Source organism: Mauremys reevesii, linkage group 11, assembly GCF_016161935.1.
Source record: "Mauremys reevesii isolate NIE-2019 linkage group 11, ASM1616193v1, whole genome shotgun sequence".
NCBI classification, from domain to species: Eukaryota; Metazoa; Chordata; order Testudines; family Geoemydidae; genus Mauremys; species Mauremys reevesii.
In genome coordinates this window covers 40,529,609-40,553,607 of record NC_052633.1, presented here as the reverse complement: position 1 = coordinate 40,553,607, position 23,999 = coordinate 40,529,609, and the positions used below count along the sequence as shown (strand labels likewise).

The 23,999-nt window shown below is 42.3% G+C and overlaps 1 protein-coding gene and 1 long non-coding RNA gene across 5 annotated transcripts in view; one reads left to right on the top strand and one right to left on the bottom strand.

Annotated features, from left to right (window-relative positions):
• Nucleotides 1-23,999, bottom strand: part of LOC120375181 — a 67,222-nt gene that overhangs the window by 24,230 nt on the left and 18,993 nt on the right. The window lies entirely within an intron of this gene.
• Nucleotides 1-23,999, top strand: part of LOC120375180 (collagen alpha-1(XXVIII) chain-like) — a 69,043-nt gene that overhangs the window by 30,319 nt on the left and 14,725 nt on the right. Inside the window, exons 13-24 of the mRNA XM_039495917.1 lie at nt 503-571; nt 2,901-2,969; nt 5,707-5,775; nt 6,453-6,521; nt 6,603-6,671; nt 10,814-10,882; nt 12,231-12,302; nt 17,382-17,450; nt 19,129-19,200; nt 21,158-21,226; nt 21,347-21,415; nt 23,486-23,554. Coding sequence (XP_039351851.1) covers nt 503-571; nt 2,901-2,969; nt 5,707-5,775; nt 6,453-6,521; nt 6,603-6,671; nt 10,814-10,882; nt 12,231-12,302; nt 17,382-17,450; nt 19,129-19,200; nt 21,158-21,226; nt 21,347-21,415; nt 23,486-23,554 — 834 coding nt within the window. The remainder of the gene's footprint in view (nt 1-502; nt 572-2,900; nt 2,970-5,706; nt 5,776-6,452; nt 6,522-6,602; nt 6,672-10,813; nt 10,883-12,230; nt 12,303-17,381; nt 17,451-19,128; nt 19,201-21,157; nt 21,227-21,346; nt 21,416-23,485; nt 23,555-23,999) is intronic.

Here is a 23,999-nt window from a genome sequence, read left to right as displayed (position 1 = left end):
GGCGGGGGTCCTTCCGCGGAGCGGAAGGACCCCCGCCGCGAAGGACCCCCGCCCGGCGCGGCGCCCGGCCCCGCAAGAGTTTTCCGGAGCCCCCGGAGCGAGTGAGGGACCCCACTCCAGGGGCCCCGATAAACTCTCGTGGGGGCCCCTGTGGGGCTCGGGGCCTGGGGCAAATTGCCTCTTGCCCCCCCCTCTGGGCGGCCCTGGATCATAGCCTGATTTTGTACATTTTTACCATGAGTGTTCCATGAATTTTGCCCAATTTTACCATAACAAAAGTATATCCATAGTTATAAGCCATGGTTATAAGCAAGCTATTGATGTATCTACTGGGTCTTATGTGTTGCCAGGGAGGTGAGAAAATTAGGATTTGCCTCACTTATATTCAGGTAGATTAAACACCCAAACAAAGGATACCTGATTGAAAAGTGTTTATATATTGTGCAAATGCAAATACCAATACATAAAAAACAAGCTTTTTAAAATATGTCTTTGTTGGAAGGGTGACATTGGCTTGATAGGAAGACCAGGCCCTGTTGGCCCACCTGGAGCTGGTGAGCCAGGACTACCGGTATGTTCTGTGTTTGAGAGCTGAGAGAGGGAAGCCCTCTGAAGGCCCATATGTTAGCAAGTACTTGCATGCTAAATTATGCCAACTCTTTTCATCTTTAGACTAGTTCTCTCTTATACACATGAAATTGTCTATGACTTTCATCACCCTTGGTTGTTTGAAGAACCTATCTCGAATTCCTTATCTTAAACTGTGCTTCTACTCCATGAAGTAACTATGAAAAATGGCATCTTCATACTTGGAAAAAAAATCTGCTCCTGCATGTTTTCAAAGCCATATCTGCTGATTTAAGGTTTTACTGCTTTTCACTCCTCTTAACGTTGCAGAGCCTGCACAGCTAAAAGAGAGGTATCTGGGTTCTGTTCCTTTTTGTGGATCATCAACCCAGTTCTTTTGTTACATTCCAAACAAGTGCATCTGTGCAATCCCCATAAAGGCATTCAGGTTGCATAGGTTTCCCTAAAAATCATAATTTGGTCAGCAAAATCAATGACTGATGAGGAAAAAACCCATGCATGACTGGGTTTGTAGGGTTGTCAGTGAGGAATCCTGCCCTTCCCTCTATATGTCTTTTTACTTGTAAATTGAGTACACTTGAGGCAAACCTGGGGCCCACGTTACCATTTTTACAGAGTCACTTTTCAGAATAGAACCAATCCCTTTTCCAAATCAGTATGGTTTAGTAAGCTGTTCAATGTACTCTGGGCTAAATTCTCTTCAGTTCAATGAGGTTGTACCACTGTAACCATAAGGAGAATATAGTCCAGGATTATTCAGAAGTAGCTTTTCCCCCCTGAACAGGCAGAAGTTTGTAAGAATTATTTCATACAACATTTTCTCTTTAAAATGAGAGAGCTGTATTTGATGAGAAATAGACTGACCTCAGCCCAGCTTGAAAAGAAATTCATGCAAAAGAATGAGTGCTTCTTGCTGAAGGGTTCTGAATCCACAGGGTAAGCAGCTTTAATAAATTATACACTAGTGACAGTTGATCAGTAAAGGTACGAAGATGCTCCCTTCATCACCTGTGCTAGTTACCCATACTGCAGGTAGCTACATGGGAAAGAGCAGCCTCTGTGGAGGTCATACATCCCCTATTCTGAGCATGTGGATGAGAAGAGGTGGTGAATGGACAGAGACTTGGCTGTACCCCCATATGCCAGCCACCATAGCTGCACCAGTGCACCAGGAGACATACAATGCACTAGGTATAGGACAGACGTCACTCAGGGTATCCTAGTACATAGAAGAGGACTTGAAAGCAGATTATGACAACAATGCATTGACCTATACATTGGATTCCTGGCAAAGCAATAATAGAACTATCTGCTCAATATTTGTCTCAGGGCCAGATTCATGCTCCATGCTCAAAGTTCTCACTGGGAATGCCACACTGGAGGCACAGCAGAATCAAGGCCCTCAATCTTTTGAGGGTTCCTCCTTTCTTTGGCAGGCCTACTTGCTTTACAATAATTATTTAACAATAAACTGTCTCCAGTCCTCTATAAACTGTAAACTCTTCTGGCAAATCATAATTCTGGTCAATTTTTTTGGAAACCTGAAAAAAAATTACAAAATTGAAACACACAACTGTTTGAAGGGGAGTTTCCTTTTTATTATTGAAGGCAGTAGGATTTTCTGTACCTAAAAATTAAGTATAATTCTGAAGCTGTACACAGGACCCCCTCCAACCACAGTTAGCTTTTATGGATTCTACTTTACTGACGTTCTGAAATCTGTCATTCTGTGCCTGCCACTTTCCCAGAATAAAGTTGAGAGGCAGACACAGGGAGCCACTGTATAACGGGCCTAATATATGAAGATTCTGGACCTGTCTTTAGCACAAATCTTTGCCCACTCATATTTACTAGACTATGCTCCCACCAGCAAGTATGCTGCTGTTTTGTTCATACTACAGAGTCATAGCTCTCTTCACGTAAACCTTCTTCCACATTATTTTGCGTGGCCTTTAATCTGATTCTCTCTGCATAGTATATTATGCTCAAATGTTAATAAGCCTTAATAATAATTTCCAAAATGAACCAAAAAATGGGGAGGGAAGAATTAAGAAGACGAGTAAAGAGAAGGAATTTTCAATGACTCATAAGTAAGCCACTAAGATAATCCTATGCAACATGTCATAGCTGCAGGCCAGAATGCTTTCTTTGTTGATTTATTGTAACTATCACGTTACCATATTATTTTGAACAGGTTATAACTATGTACCAATTCAAAGAGATGTTTAAAGACCAACAGCAAGACTTATTGCTCTGTTATCAGTTTGAATAGTTGATATATTTTCTAGGCTGTTTTAAATTTATTTTAACAGGGGCCTCAAGGACCTCAAGGGATTCAAGGAGAAAGAGGTTCACCAGGTGAAGGGCTTCCAGGACCAAAGGTACCGTAACAGAGAGTATATAAGGCCCGATCCTGATCCCATTTAAACCAGTGACCCACTTTCACTTCAATGCTTACAGGATCAGACCTATGGCAAAAAAATTAGCTAGTCAGATTAGCCTGCAAATTAACCCTCTGGGGCAAATAGGCCGCTCAGTTAAACTAGTACAAATTCACTGAAACCAGTGGCTCAGAATGTTACCCCTAATCAGAGCTGCCCTTTGTGCCCTCCACAGCCTGTGGCCTCTCCCTCCTGCTTTGAGGGACCTTAAAAGGGGAAAGAATTGGAGCTTTAATTTTAAAATAGCCTCTTGTACCTTACCTTGGAATATAGTCTTGAAAACAAACTAATCTAAAGTGATCCCTAGAGTGGAAACTTGTCATTGATTTTTCCTAAATCTTTATACTTTAAACCTTTACCTTCATCCAGTGCTGGCATTTAGGGTTAATTAAAATCTTGGCCACAGGTCCCTGAGTTTGTGGAGAACCCCAAATCAGCTGAGGGCAATACCTCCCAGGCTACTGTTGTTGGCATTCAGATATGGTAGCTCATTGATGAGGGAACAGCACTAGAAACATTGCTAGCTCTCTTCCAGATGTTGGCCTGAAGCTGAGCCAGCTCCTAGGCTGACAAGCCAGTGTGATCTTTGGCTACAACAACAGACAACTAAATAGCATGAAAGATTCAGCAGTCTAGGCATGGGACTCACAAGGGACTCCCACATTCTAGCCCTGTCCTGAAACTGACTCCCTCTGTGGCCTTCTATGTAACTTTCTGCTTTATTATCCCCATTTTATAAATGGAGACTGAATCTTAAATACCTCCTGGGTAAACTGTAATGATTATGTAGTTATTATGTATAAATTCTCTACAAATGCTAAAAGTCACCAGAATTAACTTAAAACTTCCAGTGGTTGGGGACTTCATGACTCCCAAACTCCCAACGTGCTTGAACAATTGTCCCTTGCAGAACTTTAAAAAAAAATGTTGACAGCCATGCCTAGCCCCGAGCAGGAGCAGCTGGACTTCTCCGGAGTGCAGGCAGAGGGCCTAAAGAGTTCCCCTGTCCCACAGTTTTTAAAAATGTGAAATGAGTCAGGTAAGGTTGAGGTATATCCCAAAGAACTAACTCCCCTCAAAATCTCCAAGGTGACCCTGGGCATAGTTAGTGGTGATCATGGTAGTTAGATGTCAGTTATGTTTGGGGGAATGGTGAAAAATCATTTTGCAGGTATGTCCACAAATGCTAATATTGGTTTTCCCTCAACTCAAACTCTCTTGCATTTTGTTTAGCCCAATACTGCAATAGCTGGGTTTGATTTTGGCTGTTGCTATCAGAATAATCATTTTTACTTAAATTCATCGCAATTTCCGATATATATTTCAGGAAGAATTGTAAAAGTTCTCTGATGTTGTTAATGTTGATCACTTACCTTTACATAGCAAAGACTAAAATGTTTTTTAAGAAAACACAGACAGAAATCACTTCACCACTACTGAAATACAGCCACTATTTAACAGTGCCAAGCAACACTGCACAAAAGATTAAGGAAGTGAAGAATGCATCTAACTGAAGTTACAGAGAGAATTTAGATAAGCAGAATGAATGTATTTTAACCAAACTGGAATTTGGCCAGGACAGCAGGGTTATTAGCACTCCTGTGCCTACAAAAATGCACTATATTTTACAGCCAATTTGAAATAAAGCCAAACGTATCAACAGATTCTATATTATTGTATAATCTCCAGTCCTGTTGCCAAGTATGTCAGGTCTCTGACATTAAATCATGTATTTTAGAAGTTGATTTGTAAATCTAAAATAAACTATACAATTGCTTCTTCTAAGAAAGCTTGTTTGTTAAAAGATTAGACTTTGGTCAGAGGAAAACGTATGCAGATGTCCTACAGTAGTAGGGGAAAGGAATGCTATTTTAAGTAGGAAATTTCAAAAAAAGTAAGGAAAACTAAAATGAGAAATTTGATTAGTGGGGGAAGGTCTTTAATTCTGTTGACTTCACTATGTAGAACTATGATAATTTGCACCAGCTGAGTGCTTCTTCTATATGTTTTAGTAATAGAAATAGAAGGAAATTCAATCTTTTTCTCCTTATTAAGTTGCATTTTCCTTAAGACCTCCTTTGGTAATTCTTTAAAAAATTCCTTGTGTGTATGACAAACCCTTTTTCACTAATACCCCTTGTCTATTTCTTATCACCTCCCATTTCCATCACTAATGCTTGGCTGCCATACTGAGAAAGCCATTTCCTACTCTCAAATTATTAAATTGAAACAATGACACAATGTGGACTCAGTGCTGAAATCCTTATTCAGGCAAAACAACAAAGGTCAAATCCTGCTTACCTTATTTCACCAAGACTACTCACATGAGCAAATGAGCAGAATCCATCCCTGAGCAGGTCATGAGGCTTAGCCCTGCTGACATTTAAACCATTGATTTGAATGGAAGCAGGATTAAGCCTAATGTGCTTGAAATGGAAAGAAAAGTAAAGAGAAGCTTGTTCATTTCTCTTTTGTGATCAGTCTCAAACTGACAAGTGTTCTCGTCTGAAAAGACGACCTCTTTGGTACACCAAGAAACAAAGAAATTCAGGCACTGCCTTCTTGTTCTTGTTTTGATTTCCATCATTATGCTACCACTAGTCTCTCTGATTTGTACGGAAGAGAGTAAATAACAATGGATTGCTGAAGTTAACATCATGTAATTTTTTTCATATAGGGAGAGCGTGGTTTTGATGGTCCAAAAGGACCTCGCGGACAGCCAGGGCCTGGCATAAAAGGTGAAAAGGTGAGCAGTAAATATGTCAGGCAGTTAACAAATTACAAAGGAATCTGAATGCAGTGGGGGTTGATATTAGCTACAAAAGATGTAATGAAGCAAAATAAAGAATTTGGTATCTACAATAGGAGCCGCACAATACTTATTTTGTGGTGAGATTTATAGCCAATAAACTGCCCCAACCAATTCTAAGATTTCTTCTTAGTAAAATGTGAGACGGAACAAAAAGTGATTGATTCTGTGGGAAAGTTAAGATCTGGAATTGAGGGTGAGGGGGAAAGAGACTAACAGTCATTTACAGCAGCTGACCAGCATGTGCAAAGATGTATAAATGGATTCTTTAGAATCATAGAATAATAGGAGTGGAAGGGACCTCGAGAGGTCATCAAGTCCAGTCCCCTGCACTCATGGCAGGACCAAGCACCATCTAGACCATCCCTTAACAATCTCCAGTGACAGATTTCAGGGCTTGGTGGTCATAGACTCAGCAAGTGAGTCTGCCGCACTATAAAACACAAGCGGAAGAAGAAGAAATGTGGAAGGTGTAGGATCAGAGCCTCAGCTAGTGTATATTGAAGTAACTCCATTGACTTCAGAGGAGCTATGCCAGTGTACACCAGCTGAGGATCTGACCCAAATTGTTTCCATATCTTTACGAAGTTAAGCAATTGTACTTTGTTCAACAGGGTGAAATTGGCCCACCTGGTTTACCTGGGCCTATTGGGTTATCTGGCATTGGGATTCAAGGAGAAAAGGTGAGATTTTCATTTTTAAAGCATTTCTGTAATATTGGGAGAATATTTTAATTTTAAAGATTAATTTTTAAATCTTTTCAGGGGATAGAAGGCCCAAAAGGACCACCTGGTCCAAGAGGGCCACCTGGACAAGGGCTACCTGGATCAAAGGTAAGGAAATTCACTGATGTAAGAGGTACAACAGAAATTTCTGGTTTTAGCATTAAATGTCACATATAAGAAATGGCTCAATTTTATGATGATTCTTAATAAAGTATTGAAAGTAAATAGGTACACTGATTCAGCTACAATAAGTTATTACTTTTCTATATTAATATTATTGTAGGAAATTTGGACCCCTAACCCATTACAAGGCCTTGCTAAACCCACACAAATGCTATGTGCCTAGTTTCTTTCTATGGCCTGCTGCTATCAAAGAACCTTTGGGGACTCTATATGCCAGAGACTGGGGATCTCTACTTCATACTTGCACTTCCTTACATAGGCTGCAGGCGCTTTTGATCTCTTCCAATCTCTCCAGAAGAATATTTTATGCTTGACTGAACATCGCACCAGGCCTCACACAGCAGTATCCCTCTTCCTGACTGCATTGCACCCCTTCCTGAGCAGCATGTCATTGTCTTACAGACTGCCTTCTGTTCTTGTTGCTTGTGCTGGTTGCTTCTCCCTATATTTCATCTAATGTTGTGCATTTAGAAATGTTAGAAAGCAGCACAAGGTTTAATTAGGATCAAATTCTTAGGTGTCAAAATTGAAGTCCAGAAGAGTTCATCCAAGAGATGGAATTGCTGGTGAAAGAGGTCACCATGAAAGCTTTTGGGACAGGAGATTTAAAGGGGCTTTCTGAAAAGAAATATCAATATGAGCAAGAAATATGGGCCTGTAAAGGGGTTCACTCACCACAGAAGCACCTCCTCATGGCCAGGTGTGGCATAGTGGCAGCATACCTATATGGTACCCCCTACCACTGGTCGCTCCATCTCTGTAGTGGTCTCTCTTCCCACAGCTCAGCCCTCAGGTCATGTTTTAGTCCATCCCTTCCAGGGTAACAGAGTCCAACCTAGCTATAGTCCAGTGCCTTCACAACAGGTATTCTGTCTATCTCTGGGCTCTGAGGTCCTTATACACCTTACCCAGGGAGTTTCAACCTTCCTTGGTAGCTGGTAGAGGGAACTAGACCCTTCCTCTACTCTCTGTTCCAGCCCAGGAACCCTGTACGGGCAGCCAAGATCTACTCCCTCAGACTGCTTGCTGTCTCTATGGATTGCTTCCTACCTTTTCTATCCATCAGAGAGTGACCACAGACTATCTCCCCGCAGCCATTTCTTTTTCTTCTGCTTATGTTTTATAGTGCAGCAGACTCACTTGCTGAGTCTATGACCACCAAGCTCAGGACGCTATAGATTAATTCTTGAATTAAAGTCTTTCACCTTTCCCAGTATTTTAAAATAATTGCAATTTTTTTTATGGGGACCCATTTTTCTGATGATTTTACTAGATGTTGCAGTGTAAATGTTGATACTTCAAGGCCTCTATGTTTTTCATATAATACCCCCTTTCAATGGTATGCTCTATACTGCTAAAGGAGATGATCAACTGTTTACTAGACCTTGCATGGCCAACATAATCCATCTTTATGTTTGCATCTAACAAACAAATTACTATTTAAGCCACAATGGCCAGTTAAAATTCTAAATAGACCCACTTCACATTCTCTCTCAAGGCCTTGGAGTATATCAGCATTTTCAAATCTTGGGCACATTTCACAGAATCTTTTTCCCTTCATTTCTTTTGCCCATATTTCTTGCCATTCCTCTGAGTCATTTTTAATTAGCTTTCTAAACTCCAGTTTACTTAAAGGGATCTCTAAATCAGATTGCTCATGTTTGACAGCATTTTTTGCCACTTGGTCTGCCAGCTCATTGCCCACTGGCCTACATGCCCTGGAATCCATGCTATTATTATGATTACACCCAACTACATCAATTCTGTTAACAATAATGTTTCATTAAATATATCATTTCTGAAATCTGAAGTGCTGTTTCTGATCACCAGTAGTCTTGATAACGGATCAGACAGGATGACTATGGCAGCTGGCACACCTCTATACCCAATTTAATGCCAGCATTATCCATGCCTGTTCGGCTGTCAAAACATCTACAAAATTTGATAGCCTCACAGCTTTCTTAAACGAAGGAATGAAGAATGTTGTTCCCACTCTTCCTGTTTTTTGGCACCATGAGTATACATACGGCGGTAGCATCCCACTTATCAGAAACCATATTGATATGCCATATCTTGCACATTTAACACTCCTTTTCCCTTAATTTTATTATACAATTCCATATCTATCTTAAGAGGTATAATTTTCCAATTATTATGCATTTTCCCAAAGCGATAGATTAATCTCTTTTTAGTCTTTCTTTTCACTAAGATCATTTGTCCATGCTTTAACCCTACTTACATGAGGCATTTTTGCCCTACACGTTGACCACTTAATTCCTAGCATTCATCATATATTAGCTGGGTGTTTCCATCTTCTACATGTCCAGTGACTTTAACCAAAAAGGTTAAATCCAAAAGCTTCATTTTTAAAGTAATAGGCATTTCACCAACAGCTATCTGCAGTACATACAGCAGCATTGTGATGAAGACACCACATGCAATTTGCAACACCTGAGCTTAGACTGAAGTCAAGCTTTCTCAAATTTGTTTTTGATGCCAAACTGAAAACCTGGCACCCATACTCAATAATTTGTCTTATTAGCGTTCTGAATAGCATTACCACTGCTTTCTTACCTGCACCACAGGAGGTTCCAGAAATACTTCTAAGTCATTTGAATCTGCCTTTACATTTATCTCTAATGTCAATATGATCCTTCCAAGTGAGCTTGCTATCAAATACTACACCTACAAATTTGAAAGCTTTTAACTATACTTATTTGCTGTCCATTGTAGATACAATTTATAATCTTTTTAAACTTTCCTTTTTGTGAATAGTATTCCCTTAGTTTTATCAATTGAGAATTTAAAATCCCACATTTTCCCATTTTACACACTTCATTGATGCTTCATTTACTCTTAAGCAGCTATTTTATGGTTTCTGGTTTTAGCCATATGGCACAGTAGTCAGCAAATAAAGTGATGCCTATTCCTACACTCATCTCTTTTGGAAGATCATTTACCAAGATGTTGAATAAAGTAGGACTGATGACACTCTCCTGTGAAGTGCCATTTGTAAGTGTATATATACTGGAGTAGGTTTTCCCTACTCTAACCTGCATAGTTCTTTTACTTAAGAAATCCCTTCTATACCTATACATTCTTCCTTTTATACCCATGGTAGCCACTTTATGAAATTAACCCTCCTTCTATATCATAAGTTTTTTTCAATATCCAGAAAAGTGATTATAAATTCTTTAGTTCTTTTACCTTTTTATTCTTCTGTTTCTGTCCTTACAGTATGGTCAGTTGTGTGCCTTCCCTTCCTAAACTCACTCTGTTTGCTACCTAGGAGTCTGTTTCTCTCAAAGAATGAAACCATTCTCTCAGTTATCATTTTTACCATTTCAAACGTGATGTAAGGGTGGTTAGACTGCATGCATCAGGTCTGGATCACAGCTTTCCTGGTTTCCTTACTGGAACAATAACCACATGCTTCCAGTCTATTGGCTCCTCACCTTTTCCTCATATACTACTGTACAGTTTTAGTACCACTCTCAGTCTTCTTTCAGGTTGGTGTTTACAGCTGCTTTCTGCTACAAATTTCCTGGCTTTATAATCGCCACCAGCCAGACTTCATTATCAGTTAAGCCTGACCCTCTCTCTCTTACAGGTACTGCCAGGTATGTTAATTGGCTCTCAGACCCACATTAACCCCTTCAGGGTTCCAATTCTGAATCCTTTCACATCATTAGGCGTTTGATATGGTTATAACAGGTTTAGCAATCTCTATCAGGTAAAGAAAAGTAACTAGGGAACAGCAGAGAGCTCCTCACACATTTGGAATGATTAAAAGCAGGGATATGTTCTACTCATGATATAAAGAGACAAGAGTAAAGTGTATTTGAAAGCGAGATGTGCTCTCAAAATGTCTGCTACATTATTCATACATTAACAGCATTCATCGAGTCTAGTGACAAGTCCCTTTAGGTCAAAATTTAAAAAATTTAGGACCTCATATAATGCATTTTTATTAAGCTGAATGCTCTTTCTGTAAATGTAATCTGCCAAGAAAATGTAGTCTTATCTTTCTGGTGCTAAAAGCTCTTCAAAAACATTTTCTGTTTAAGGGAGAACAAGGCTTGCCAGGAGAAACTGGAGCTCCAGGAGAAAGAGGTCCTGGGGAACCTGGTTCAAAGGTATGCTGTTAATAAAGAGCTCTTTCCTTCTCCTAAATTACTTAGGCACTTTTGAAAATCCCACCTGTAGGCACTAAAACATGGACTTTAAGCTCCTATTTTTAAAAACTTTGGCCACTAACTTTTAACGGCATCCAAAAATGTATGTTTTAAAATGTTATTAGCACTATATGCTTGCAGACAAATTCCATAGGGCTGAAACAATCCAGATGCATAGCCAATACTTAGGCTTGAGTGGTGTTTAGGCCTCATTCAGCCTGGCTGCACAACCACTGTGCACAAGAGTAAGGGGGCATAGGAGCTACCTTAGTGCCCAGCACAGGCTAGCCACATCAGCCGACCCTGAGCAGCACGGGGAGTGCAGTAGCCATGGGCTATTACTCTCCCTCTAAGAAAAGTGGATGGGGAGTGATTGGGCAGAACCTTGGCTCTGCCCGCAGCTCACCAGCCAATAAATCAAAACTGGCACAGACGGGGAAGTAAGTTATGTCAGCAAAAAGGGTTGGCACAACTTATATCCCCTGTGGGGGGCACGGATCAGTGTTCATGTCACACTCCCCATCAGTACCCAGCCCAAGCTGAGGAAGCTAATGATCCATCCAGCAGACCAAATTCGGTGATGAATCCTGATCATGTGCCACCTGAGGCACTTGCGCATACACTAAGAAGACTTTCCCTGTGACACACAGAGGAAGCAGCAATCAGATTGTGACTGTCAGTCTAAAACTATGTGAGATCAAAATCAGTCATTGATGGACAGATGAATACAAAATATATAGCTAGGGTTTTTTTTTATTTACAAAGGTTTATCGGAATCCAAAATTACCACATTTAATCTGAATCCTAATATATCAGCTCAGATTCTTAGGTGGTGTAAATTGGCCTCGCTCAGTTGACTCAGTGGAACTATGCTGATTTATATTAGCTGAAGACTAGGCTCATCATATCATATTAAACTCAGTGCTAGTATTTACTTAAAATACTGTCACTTTTATTAGTTAAAATAATAGAACAGTGACTTTTTAAATAAAAGTAAATTGAATATAATTATGAAGAGTTAATAACTAACATTCATTACATAATTTATCCTTAATATACAATGTATGCTCTTAATAATCAGCTAGTACAGTATTTCCTGATCCTTCCTTCCGTACGTGTCTGGAATTCAGAGAAGTTCTCTGTACAGAAGGACTGCAAGGTTAGATCTCATATGCCTAAAGGTTTTTCTTGCAAAAAAATTAGGAGCCTTTTTAAAAAAAAGAGGTTTCCCTGATTATAAGAGATAATGGTACTATAGTTACATTTAAGATATGGACATGTTTTTATTTATCTCCATTATTTATTTCAGGGTGAGCCAGGCTCTTCAGGACTGGCAGGTCTGCCTGGTCTTCCAGGGGAAGATGGAGCCCCAGGACAAAAAGTTTGTGTGTTTCTTTGTCCTCAGCTTTCCTCTTCCTCTTCCTCTCTCAGCTCACATACTGCCTGCCCCATCCCTCATACTGATACCCTGGTCCAGCAGAGAGCCCTCCATGGAGTCTGGGACAAAGGGATTGACATTGCTGAGGAAGGGATGAGCACTTTCCACATGTACGCTGAAAAGTCTCAATGAGCTTCTGTAATGGGGTACACTCACCACTGAATAAGGAGATTAGCTCTCACCCAGTCTGGTGTCCCGTCGTTTGATTGCTCACACCATGGAGTATGGTTTCTCTCTCTCTGTGGACTCAGGGTGCTCCTTCTTTGTGACTCAGCCCTCCGTCCAGGTCACTGTCCAGTCCTCCCCTTCCGGGAGGTACCAAAGTCCCTCTGGACCAACAATCTGTACACTGTCCCAGGCAGTCCTCCGTGCCAATTTTAAGCCTATGCTACTTTTCCAGTGGCTGGTACACGAACACGGGCCCACCCACTATGCCAAGTTTCAGCCCAGTGACCCAATGCCTAGCAACCAGTCTGCTCAATCCCAGACACTGTTGTTATTTCTCTGGACCGCCTTCAACCTAGCCTTGCTCAAGCCTTTCTTACCCAAAACCCTCTGGGTAGACCGTCATTTCAGGGTCCAGACCCCAGGGCTTATGGTCCCTGCTGGGTTTCATCATTTCCAAAGAACGACTGCAGACCATCTCCCTGCATCCCCCTTCTTTTTCCTCTTTTGTATGGCAAAGCAGGCGTTATTGAATAGTTTATACTTGCCACCAACTACAGTTCCTCGTTACTTAGTCATTTATAGTCTCTCTCTCTGCCCTGTGTCTTTCAGGTAATGTAACTGTGCCTTTTAATAATGCCCCATTTCCCCAATGTTTTTACTAAATAACAATGTAATTTTTGTTACCTTAAAATGTTCAAATTCCTCAAAGTTTCTCCCTTTCTTTATCAAAGACCTTAAATACCTATAAAAGGTCATCAATTGTTTCGTTCGCCCTACAGAACCCATATAGTCCATCACTAGGTCTATTTATTCAAAAAAATATTTCCATTTAAACCACAATGGCCAGATAGCGCTCTAAATTAAAATACTTCATTAGGCCTATCCCTGCCCTGACGTATGTTATTAGCCTCAACTGTAACAGCCCCCTTCTGCTCCAAACTTCCTGGCTTTATACAAGCTCAGCCTCCCCTGCCCAGCTGGGCTTCATCATCAGTTAGCCTTTATCAGGCCCTGTCTCTTCCCCATGTGCAATCTATATGGTTAATTGGCCCCTTCTGAGCCATCTTAACCCCATCAGGGCTGATGTGAAGTGAAGACCCCATCACAGGTCCACAATTATGAACAGGGCTTCCCATGTTGCCAATGATATCAGAATTTGATATAAGAATACATGAGGGTGAGTTAGAAACCTTTGACAGTGCCTGTCAGGGTTCCCTCCCCACTCTGAACTTTAGGGTACAGATGTGAGGACCTGCATGAAGACCCCCTAAGCTTATTTCTACCAGCTTAGGTTAAAAACTCCCCAAGGCACAATTTCTCTCTCATACCTTGGATTAAGTAACGCTGCCACCACCAAGTGATTTAAACAAACATTTAGAGAGGGCCACTTGGAGCCCTACCTTCCCCAAATGTCCCCCCAAGCTCCTACACCCCTTTTCCTGGGCAGTCTTGAGAATAATCCCCCAAACCTCTACACCTCCTTTCCCGGGGAGGCTTTAGAATAATATCCTCACAGATTGGTACAGGTGAACACAGACCCAAACCCTTGGATCCTAAAATGATGAAAAATCAATCAGGTTCTTAAAAGAAGAATTTTAATTAAAGAAAAGGTAAAAAAATTACCTCTGTAAAATCGGGATGGTAAGTACTTTACAGAATAACAAAAGACTCAAGAACACAGAGGATCTCCCCTCTAGGCAAAACCTTAAAGTTACAAATCCAGGGATAAACCTCCCTCTAGACAAAACCTCCCTCTAGACAAGGAAAATCACAAGCCAAAATAAAAATAATCTAACACATTCCCTTATTATTACTTACTAATTCTAATTGAGTTGGATTGCTTGCCTTCTTGATCTGTCTCCGGCAAGCACAAAGAACAGACAAAACAAAGTCTTTTCCCCCTCCCCAGATTTGAAAGTATCTTGTCCTGTTATTGGTCCTTTTGGTCAGGTGCCAGCTAGGTTACCTGAGCTTCTTAATCCTTTACAGGTAAAAGGATTTTGTGCCTCTGGCCAGGAGGGATTTTATAGTACTGTATACAGAAAGGTGGTTACACTTCCCTTTATGTTTATAACAGTGCCTTTTTTCTTTCTCAAAAATTAATTAATTAATTAATTTTGGGGGAGAAGGGAGGGGTTAAAAATTCTCAGCCCAAAAGTATATTTTGAGGGAAATCTTTCACAGAAATATGTTCAGCCATTTTTTGAGTTACCTGTTGTCAGGGGACCAGGTCGTAGGCAGTCATACCTAGGAGTCAGGCCTAGTTGTCAGAGCCGACATGCCAGAGCCAAGGGTCCAGAGAGTCAGAGCCAAGAAGCAGAGCTGAGGGTCAGAACTGTGTTATCTGGAGTCCTGGAAGGCAGGAGCCAGGCTAGGACAGAACTGGAACAAGGCCAGGTGCAGAGCAGGGTCTAGGCTGGAGGAAGGCAGGAGCAGGGCTAGGAATGAGGCAAGCAGAAGAAGGCAGAAAATCTGTGGGCATTTGTGCTGGGCAGCCCGTGCTTTGCCATTTCTGTTGGGCTTATAAATCAGGCTGCTGATCCTGCTGCCAACAGGCGCTGCGGTTAATCAGGCAGTTCTAGGGCAGTGCAGCTGAACGTATTACTTTCCTAGTAGCGAAGTTAGCAAGGGAGCCGGCCAGTATTCTTCTTGGCCCCGAATGGTTATTGGCCAAAGGCTGTGGTGCGGAGAGGAGTGGGATTAAGCAGGAAGTTTTCCCCAGATTTGGGATTGCTGATGGATTGATTTAAGAATTTGGGCAGACAAGCAGACTTTATCACCTATAGTGAAGGCCTGGTTCTCAGAAAAAGTAAGAATGTCATCCAGGTAAATAATAATGAATCAGTCCGACATGCCCACGAAGATGCTGGAAGGTCGCTGGGGTATGGCATAGACTGAACAGCATGACCAAATACTCAAAGCGACCATAGTTTGCATGGAAAGTCGTCTTCCACTCGTCTCCCTCTCTCACACACACTAGGTTATAGACCCTGCTCAGGTCTAGTTTTGTGAAAATTCGAGTGCAGTGCAGTTAATCTAAGAGTTTGTGTATGATAGGGAGCAGAGATATCAGTTCTGAATAGTCACCTTGTTGAGTGCCCAGTAATCAATGCAGGGCCTTAAGGGGCCATCCTTCTTCTTAACAAAGAAGATCGGGGCCCCCACCAGACATGTGGATGGATGGAGAAGCCTCTTCTGTAGGTTTTCTTGCAGATAGGTGCGAAGAGCCTGAAGTTCTGGTTCAGAGAGGCACATATATGACTGAAGGGAACCTTGGCTCCAGGCTGAAGGTCCATCAGGCAGTCATAAGTTCATTGTGTTTCCTTTGTCAGTGTTTCCTTTGACAAATAAGTGCACTTAAGTTTCTCTATAATACTGCGACACGTTATGACTTTCAAGTACATTATTTCTACATACCTGGAAAAATAGTCATGCCCCTGAGAGACACAGCTATGCCAACCTAACCTCCAGTGTAGATAACACTACTGCCTCTTGGGGAGGTGGATTACCTACACCAATGGGAAAACCCCTCTGGTCGCCATAGGTAGTGTCTACACTGAAGTGCAACAGCAGTGCCGCCGAAGCATTTTCAGTGTGTTGACATACTCTAAGACACTTTAATGCACTAGTTCAGGAGCGGGCAAGCTTTTTGGCCTGAGGGCCACATGGGGTTTCCAAAATTGTATGGAGGGCCAGTTAGGGGAGGTTGTGCTGCCCCAAACAATCAGACATGGCCCGGCCCCCACCCCTTATCCGACTCCCCCACCCCGCTTCTTGCCCCATGATGGCCCCCCCGGGACTCCTGCCCCATTCAACCCCCCCCCATTCCCTGTCTCCTGACAGCCTCCCTGGGACCCCTGCCCCATCCATCCCTCTCTGTTCCCTGACCGCCCCCGGAACCCCTGCCCCTGACTGTCCCATCCAACCCCCCTCTCCTTCCTGACTGCCCCCCAGGACACCTGCCCACATTCAAGCCCCCTGTTCCCCGCCCTCTGAGTGCCCCAACCTCTATCCACACCCCCACCCCCTGACCACCACCCCAAACTCCCCTGCCCTCTATCCAACCCCCTCTGCTCCTTGCCCCCTTACCGCGCTGCCTGGAGCACCAGTGGCTGGTGGCACTACAGCCACGCTGCCTACAGCACCAGGACAGGCAGCCACGCCACTGCGCAGCACAGAGCACTGGGTCAGGCCGCGGCTCTGCAAGAGCCCCACCGCCCAGAGCTTTGCACCAGCAGCGCAGCGAGCTGAGGCTGTGGGGGAGGGGCCGGGGGCTAGCCTTCCCAGGCAAGTAGCTCAGGGCCAGGCAGGAGGGTCCCACGGGCTGGATGTGGCCCGCGGGCCGAAGTTTGCCCACCTCTGCACTTGTTGCTCTAGCTATTAACAGCTCAGGTAAAGTATGTTATGCAAGGGGCCACCTAGTGGCTAAACATTATAATAAAGTTTGCATTACCTGTTTAAAAATAATGTACTGAGCATGACATCATTTATCACCAGAAACATGTCACCTTGTACATCCCTGCAAGAGTTCATAAATGAGGCTGTCTGAAAACCCGAGGCCCTATTGAAGTCAATGGGAGTTTTGTCATTGACTTTAAAGGGGCCAGGATTCCACTCCTGCTCCTTCTGAGCTGCAGTTTATTCAAACTAATTCAGAATTTATCTTATAACAAATGTATATACAAACTCTTCTGAGGTATGTCTTACTCTGAGTAAGCACTGCAGGACCTGCTACCTGGGTATATAGTTTCTATTACTAAACAGAGGACTTCTGTCTCCAGCCTTACAACTTAATAATAAAACTAATTAAAAATACAACTAAATTCAAGTGCTGATTTGTTTTTTTCATTGCAGGGGGAGCCAGGAGTACCTGGCCTTCGAGGTCCCGAGGGTGCCCCAGGGATTGGAATACAGGGTGAGAAGGTAAGAATTCCTTGTGAAAATTGAAGTTAGCAGAAGCAATGCTCAGGGAATAGATTTGTCACAGTTTTCCCCATTTGGTGGAATATAAATAAATCCAGTGACGAAAAAGTGCACTATGTGATTTTATGAATGATATTGTGAAACAGGCTGACTGCAGAGTTCGTTTCAGTCTTATCTCAATTTAAAAAATGTAATGAAACTGATAAAATACAATTAAAAGCTAGTTTTCATTGTGGAGCTGGCCAGCCCAACAATCCAGTAGCAATACAACACACTGCTACAGGCTCCAATCCTGCAGATCCTCAGATATGCGAGCCCTTACTCAGACTGAGTAATTCTTACTCAGATGAGTAGCAAATAGATGTTTGTATGAAACACCTCTGATCATTCTTTAGCAATCCCTCTAGACACCTGAAAAAAATGGTGCTGACAGTGTCTGGATGAAGCCACATCCAATCCTCTTTACAAAGATTGAGGGTCACCATAACAATAAAATTTAAGAGCTAAGGGAAAGTCAAGTATAGCGATTACAGTATCTAAGATGAGTTCAAAAGTTTTGCTTTCTAGGAAATATATTTAGGTGAGATCCTACAGGGTAAAGAGACAATTGTAGCTGGGGCTGGAACCCTAACTGAGTGTTTCCAGAATTTCAAATGTTTAGGTTTTCTGAACCGTTATCTCATGTGTATTTTTGTTATAACTGTGTTCTAATAATGTGTTAATAGTTATCCCTTTACAACCTACACTTGATCTTAGCATTTTTCTGTCTAGAAGTATACAAATAGATTAATCAGGGTGAGTGTTTTGGCTTGTTGATTTTTCTTGACAGACAAAAAGATGTATAGTGTATTTATCTTTAAAAATGGGTCTCCAGTTATTTATTAGGTTTTTTATTAAAATTATTTTGTGTAAATGATTTCTCTATTATTTGATTCCACTCACTAGACTTGACTTTGCTGATGCAAGCAAACAACTCCTTTTGGGTCGGATTCTCTTCACAATGGTTTTATACCAGTGTAGAACCATTGACATTCAAGAACCTACGCCTGATTTACACAGATGTAATTGCAGCAGCTATAGAATAAGGCCCCTGTTGAGTTCATGGCCCTCTAGGGCAGCAGGAGCAAAACAGGTAGTTTGCCCTGGGCCCCACTTTTGAGAGGGGCCTCAAACCAAGTGGTGTTGTGACCCAGCATATGGGGTGATAGCACCACTCAGGTTTGGCCCAGCAACCCCTCCATCATGACAGAGGGACAGCCAGGCAAATCTGAGTGAGTGGCATTGCAACCTGTTGTGTGAGGTCGCAATGACAAACTGAAATTTAGCCCAGCAACCCCTCTGTCATGATGGAGGGAAGGCTGGGCCAAATTGAGTGGTGCTGCAACCCTGCATGTCTGGCCATAGCACCTCGAGCAGGGAGGCTGGCCCAGCCCTGTGGGACAGGACCCACACCTGTGAGGTGAGTGCAGGGCAGGCTTGCTCTCCAACTCCTCCCTCCACTTCCCTTCAGTGGTAGTTATTTTTGGAAGCTAGTGGCGGGAGCTCAGTTTCAGATTTTGCCCTGGAGCCCAAAAAGACCTGTGTGGCCCTGGTCTGATTGAGTTTTACAAGAGATTTCAAATGACTTTTTGCTAACCATATTGATAAAATGTAGAATAATGTTTCTTCATTTGTGTAGGGTGATCAAGGTCAAAGAGGTGTACGTGGATTATCGGGACCAACAGGAGTACCTGGACCTGCCGGTGCTAAAGTACTCTTAGTTTTGTACTGTACCTTTATAACTGAGGTCTCAAGTCAAAGATATAGCTCATCAATGGTAGAAATGATGGGGTGAAAAGGCCATTAAAAAGTGGGGGGGAAACAGGAGAATCCATTGCCCCCCCCCCCAATTTTGAGATCCTGAATTCAGTCAGGCTCAACTGGAGGGGGGAGGAGCAGAAAGGCCAAGCCCTTTCCTTGGCCCTGACTGAAGCAGGGTGGTGTAATGGCAGATCCTCTTCCCTGCTGGCATGACAGAAAAGCAGTCAGGCCAAATCTGAGTGGGATACTTGAGACCCCATGCATCAGGCTGCAATGTCATACACTCTCTCAACGTTGACTCAAATCATGACTAAGGCTGCAATTAGGTCACGGGTATTTTTTAGTAAAAGTCATGAACAGGTTATGGGTAATAAACAAAAAGTCATTAAAAATACCCCTAACTAAATCTTAGGTTCTGGTGGAGGGTGGGCGCTCCAGCAGACACCGCTGCTCTGGGGGGTTGGAGAGGAGGGTGCTCTGGTGGTCACTGCTGCTCCTGTGTATGTGTGGGGTGGCCTGGGGTCCCGCCATTGCTCCTGGGTGGGGAGATGGCCAATGACCCTGCCACTGCTGCTTCGGGCGGGGGGTGGCCCGTGGGCCCCACCGCCGCTACTGCTCCCAGACCACTTCTCTGGGGCAGCGCCCAGGACCAGCTGCATAGGGCTGCCCAAGCAGTGGCTGGTGCAGCTGGCCCCAGGGCCACCCCAGCTGCTCGGGCCACCCTCAGGTCAGTCGCATCAGCTACTGCAGCAGTGGAAGTCACGGAGGTCCTGGGAAGTCATAGAATCCGTGACTTCTGTGAAAGACTCACAGCCTTAATCATGATGGAAGGGTGGCCAGGCCAAATTTGAGTGAGTGGCATAGCAACTGGCACATGGGGTTGCAACGCCTCTCAAATTTTGACCATTTTGATTGCTTCTTCCCCTCCACACACTTCTGCAGTCCTTCTGGTACCCCTGATCTGGCTTGTCCTATGCACAAAAAATAACTGCAATGCTATGAGCTCTCTCCTGCAAGAGATATGAATGACCACAAAAGGAAATACTCTCAGTACTTAATACAAAACTCATTTCTTCAACTAAGGATTTGCTCAGTAAGTTCTTTACATATGGGAACATAACATACCCACTCACATATACACAAATGAACATTAAAAAAACCCTTTAAACTAATCCCACTATTTTTTCTACAGTCTGGGAAAGAAGAGGAATACTATTGTTATTTCTGTGTTTAAATGTTTGGGAAGTACTTGGATAATACAGTCATGGAGATGTCTTAGTCTCAATAGATACATATGGAACTGACAGGGCTTGATTTTCCTCTTATTTACACTGGTTTCACATTAATGTAACTTCATTGACTTTAAGTTACTTCTGATTTACCCCAGTGAGAATGAAAGGAGAATCAAGCCTATCATCTATAGCAATTTCATGTCTTTCTTCCAGTTTTCTGTGACCTCTTCTGATGTTCACAAACACCACAAGAGGAGGAAAAATTGAAAAGGGGTAAAATATAGAGAAAAGAACATTTAAGAAATATAAGTCACGTGTATTTTGAGATGGAAATCTTGTATTTTAAGACAAGAAAAGTGGCTGAATTTCTTAGTGTTCAGTTTAGTCTTCCTGTTGACTCCAATGTACTTTGGACTGAGCCTGTAGTGCATTAGTATAAGGATCTTCTAACCTTAAATATTGTACAATGAACTAGAAAAAAGAAGAATCTCATTTTCCATTGAGGAATCAGTATTATGCTGGTAACCAGTATAATTGCACTAGTTAGACCTTGTCCATGATCACTTGCAATTGTTTAATAGAACATTAAAACATCCTTCAAGAAATGTTGCTACCCAGAAACTGCTTGGGCCCACCTCTCGTAAAAATCCATTCTACTTTTTTCATTTGCTGTAGGGTGAACCTGGTGGGCCAGGACGTCTTGGAATGCCAGGCCTTCCTGGTCGAGCTATTCCAGGACCAAAGGTAACATCTGCATGCCAAGCTGCCTAATGTTTATGATCATCAACTTATGGACTATATTAAGCATGCATTGAAGAGTATGGTGAGCTAATTAAACCAGGATATATATTTTCTTAATTATAGGGTGACATCGGGTTACCTGGTCCTGCTGGCCCAGTGGGAGAACCAGGAGTTGGGATTCCTGGCGCAAAGGTAACCACCAAACTGGTAGACTAAAGTAAAAATATAAGAGAACCCAAGGTTGGCCTTACCATGTAAGTAGAAGAGCCAGTAACATAGGACAACAAATGCCCTATAACTGTCAGTGTGGATGACTGCAGTAGATTTGCAGAATCCCTCAAGAAAGGCCAGAAAAAGATATTTAAAACCATCTTTACTCATCATTTTGTAAATAACCATTTGAAAACTTGAAACCAAAATCTCAATTATTGAATGTTTATATTCCTCCAAGCCACAGCAGAGCTTATTCAAGATATTTGGGTTAGGCTGCCTGCATATATTTAATTAAATGTTAGTAAAAAAAAAGGAAGTCAAACAAAATAAGTTTAACTCTTATTATTCATTTGTTTCTATCTCTCTGTATGGTCCCCATTACTGTACTCTGAGAAACTACCAAGTATTTTAAAATAGTTTAAAATAAGACAGTCTGCCATTTTTTTCCTTACAACCAGTATGAGAAATGGCTTAAGTAGTTTCAAGGATATTATGTGTGTGTGTGTGTGTGTGTTTTTCTGCATGTATGCATGGGTGGCTGTGTTGTGTTATGAATGTGAGTAACTAGTCAAGGGAGAGCTAAGTTTAAAAAACAGTTTTGTTATGAGTTCTGAAAATGATTAAGTCTGTCCCTGTTCTTCTCAAGAGAGAGTGTGAGTTCCATAATCTAGGACCTGCTGTGAAAGTTTTGTCTTTGGCACTTACAAGCCTCTGCATGTTGATGGACAATTTAATTGTTCCATAGCTGTTGTGAGAGGCCATGACCACAGAGGGAGAGACAACCTCTCAGCTAGCTAGAGTCAATTGCATGGAGAGCTTGAGCTTTCTGTGTTCATTGGGAAGCAAGCGCAGACAGCACAGCACCTTGGTGATGACAAAAACTTATGTGCCATGCACATAGGCTGATGTATTTTCTCCCTGTTGCAGTTTTTTCAGGAGGTGGCTTCATTCCTAAGTATGAGTTGCAATAGGATCACCGGCATGGCTAGGTCAGAGTCCAATAGTTACCAAAAGGACCACAGAGCAGATGCCCTTGAAAGTGTGAGATGATATAGGAGAGGCAAATTATTACACACATTCCCTCTTCGCACATCCCCTCAGTCTTGCCTAGCTTTATCTTTAGTCAGCTGCTCTTCATTCAGGTGCTATTTTGGCTAGATATCCAGAAACCTGAGCAGTGGTACTGTTTACATTTGATGTCAAGGACCCATGAAGTTGGGTGTTATTCTTATTCCTGTTTTTTCAGTTTTTGTTTACTTTGTGCCTGTGACAGTCACTTGAGTACAGTCAGTCAGAGACATCTATTGTCTGTGTTAGTCTTTCACACAGTAACAGGAGAGTGAAAAACATTTTAAAATATAAGAAAATGAGATTTTGAAACCACACAAACTAACAAGGAACTCAGGGGCAGAAGTAATGCCTGAAAGTACTTTTAAAACATTTTTCTAAACTCACTGGATTTCAAGTTGATGGTTTCCCTTTAAATCCTCCATTTTATCCACAGAACAGGTACAACATATGCAGTGGCGGTGCTAACTTCCTCCCACTGCTCTGCTGCAGTTTGGCAGCCTCAGCTGCAGGTACTATCCCATGCTGTTAGAGGGTAATTCAGTCTCTGTGCCTCTCTGCTGACACGGTCAACAAGGTGCCAATTCTGAGCCCAATCATGGAAGTTGCTGAATGCCCTCAACTCCTACAGGGCCTGGAGTGGTGATATTTGAGATGTGAGCATTGGGAATTGGACTGAGGCCATCAACTCATTATACATAGGCCACCAAATTGTAACAATATATGGTAATTACAGAGCCTTTGGACAAGATTTGAACTGGCATCTTAGAAATGAAAGGCCCTGTAAATCCTCAGAGCCTTTCAGTCCCCTTTTGCCCACTATTAAATCATCAGCCATTGATAAACTGAAATATACAAATAAAATAAAGCCATTTACAGTATTTGTTTGCCAAATCCTGCAGAGGAGTTTTATTTTTATGTAAACCTACCTGACAGCTACTGTACGGGCATGCACTTGAATTATTTTTCTGCTATTACCAGGGTGACCGTGGTCATCCAGGACCACCTGGACCATTTGGGCCAAAGGGAGATGGTTATCCAGGACCACCTGTAAGTAGACAATTTTTGACAAGTAGACAAACATGCCAGTTATGAGTAGATATTAATAGATAGAAAATTAGCCTCCATGGGTGTTGGGCTGCAGGAAGTTTATGGGTCTCCTAGGCTCATCTGCCATAGAGGCTCATCATAGTGTTGGGAGTGAAAGGGAAATTTTCCATCTGGGAAGCATGAGATTCTAACTCCTTCCAAGGAGCAAAGCCTCTCATTCATTTTGATTACAATCTTCAAGAGATTACAAGTGGGAAATTTCTAATGCCATCACTGATGTTTCAAGCAATGTCCTTAATATCCTAATGCAGGGCTGGTTCTTCCCTTTTGACGTAGCTGATAGAACATTTAGTCAGTCAGCCAGGGAAACTTTTTAGAGCTAACTGTGGCATCAGGGCACAGTTCTGAAAATTAGTGCTTGCACTGCTGCAGTACACCACTGGGA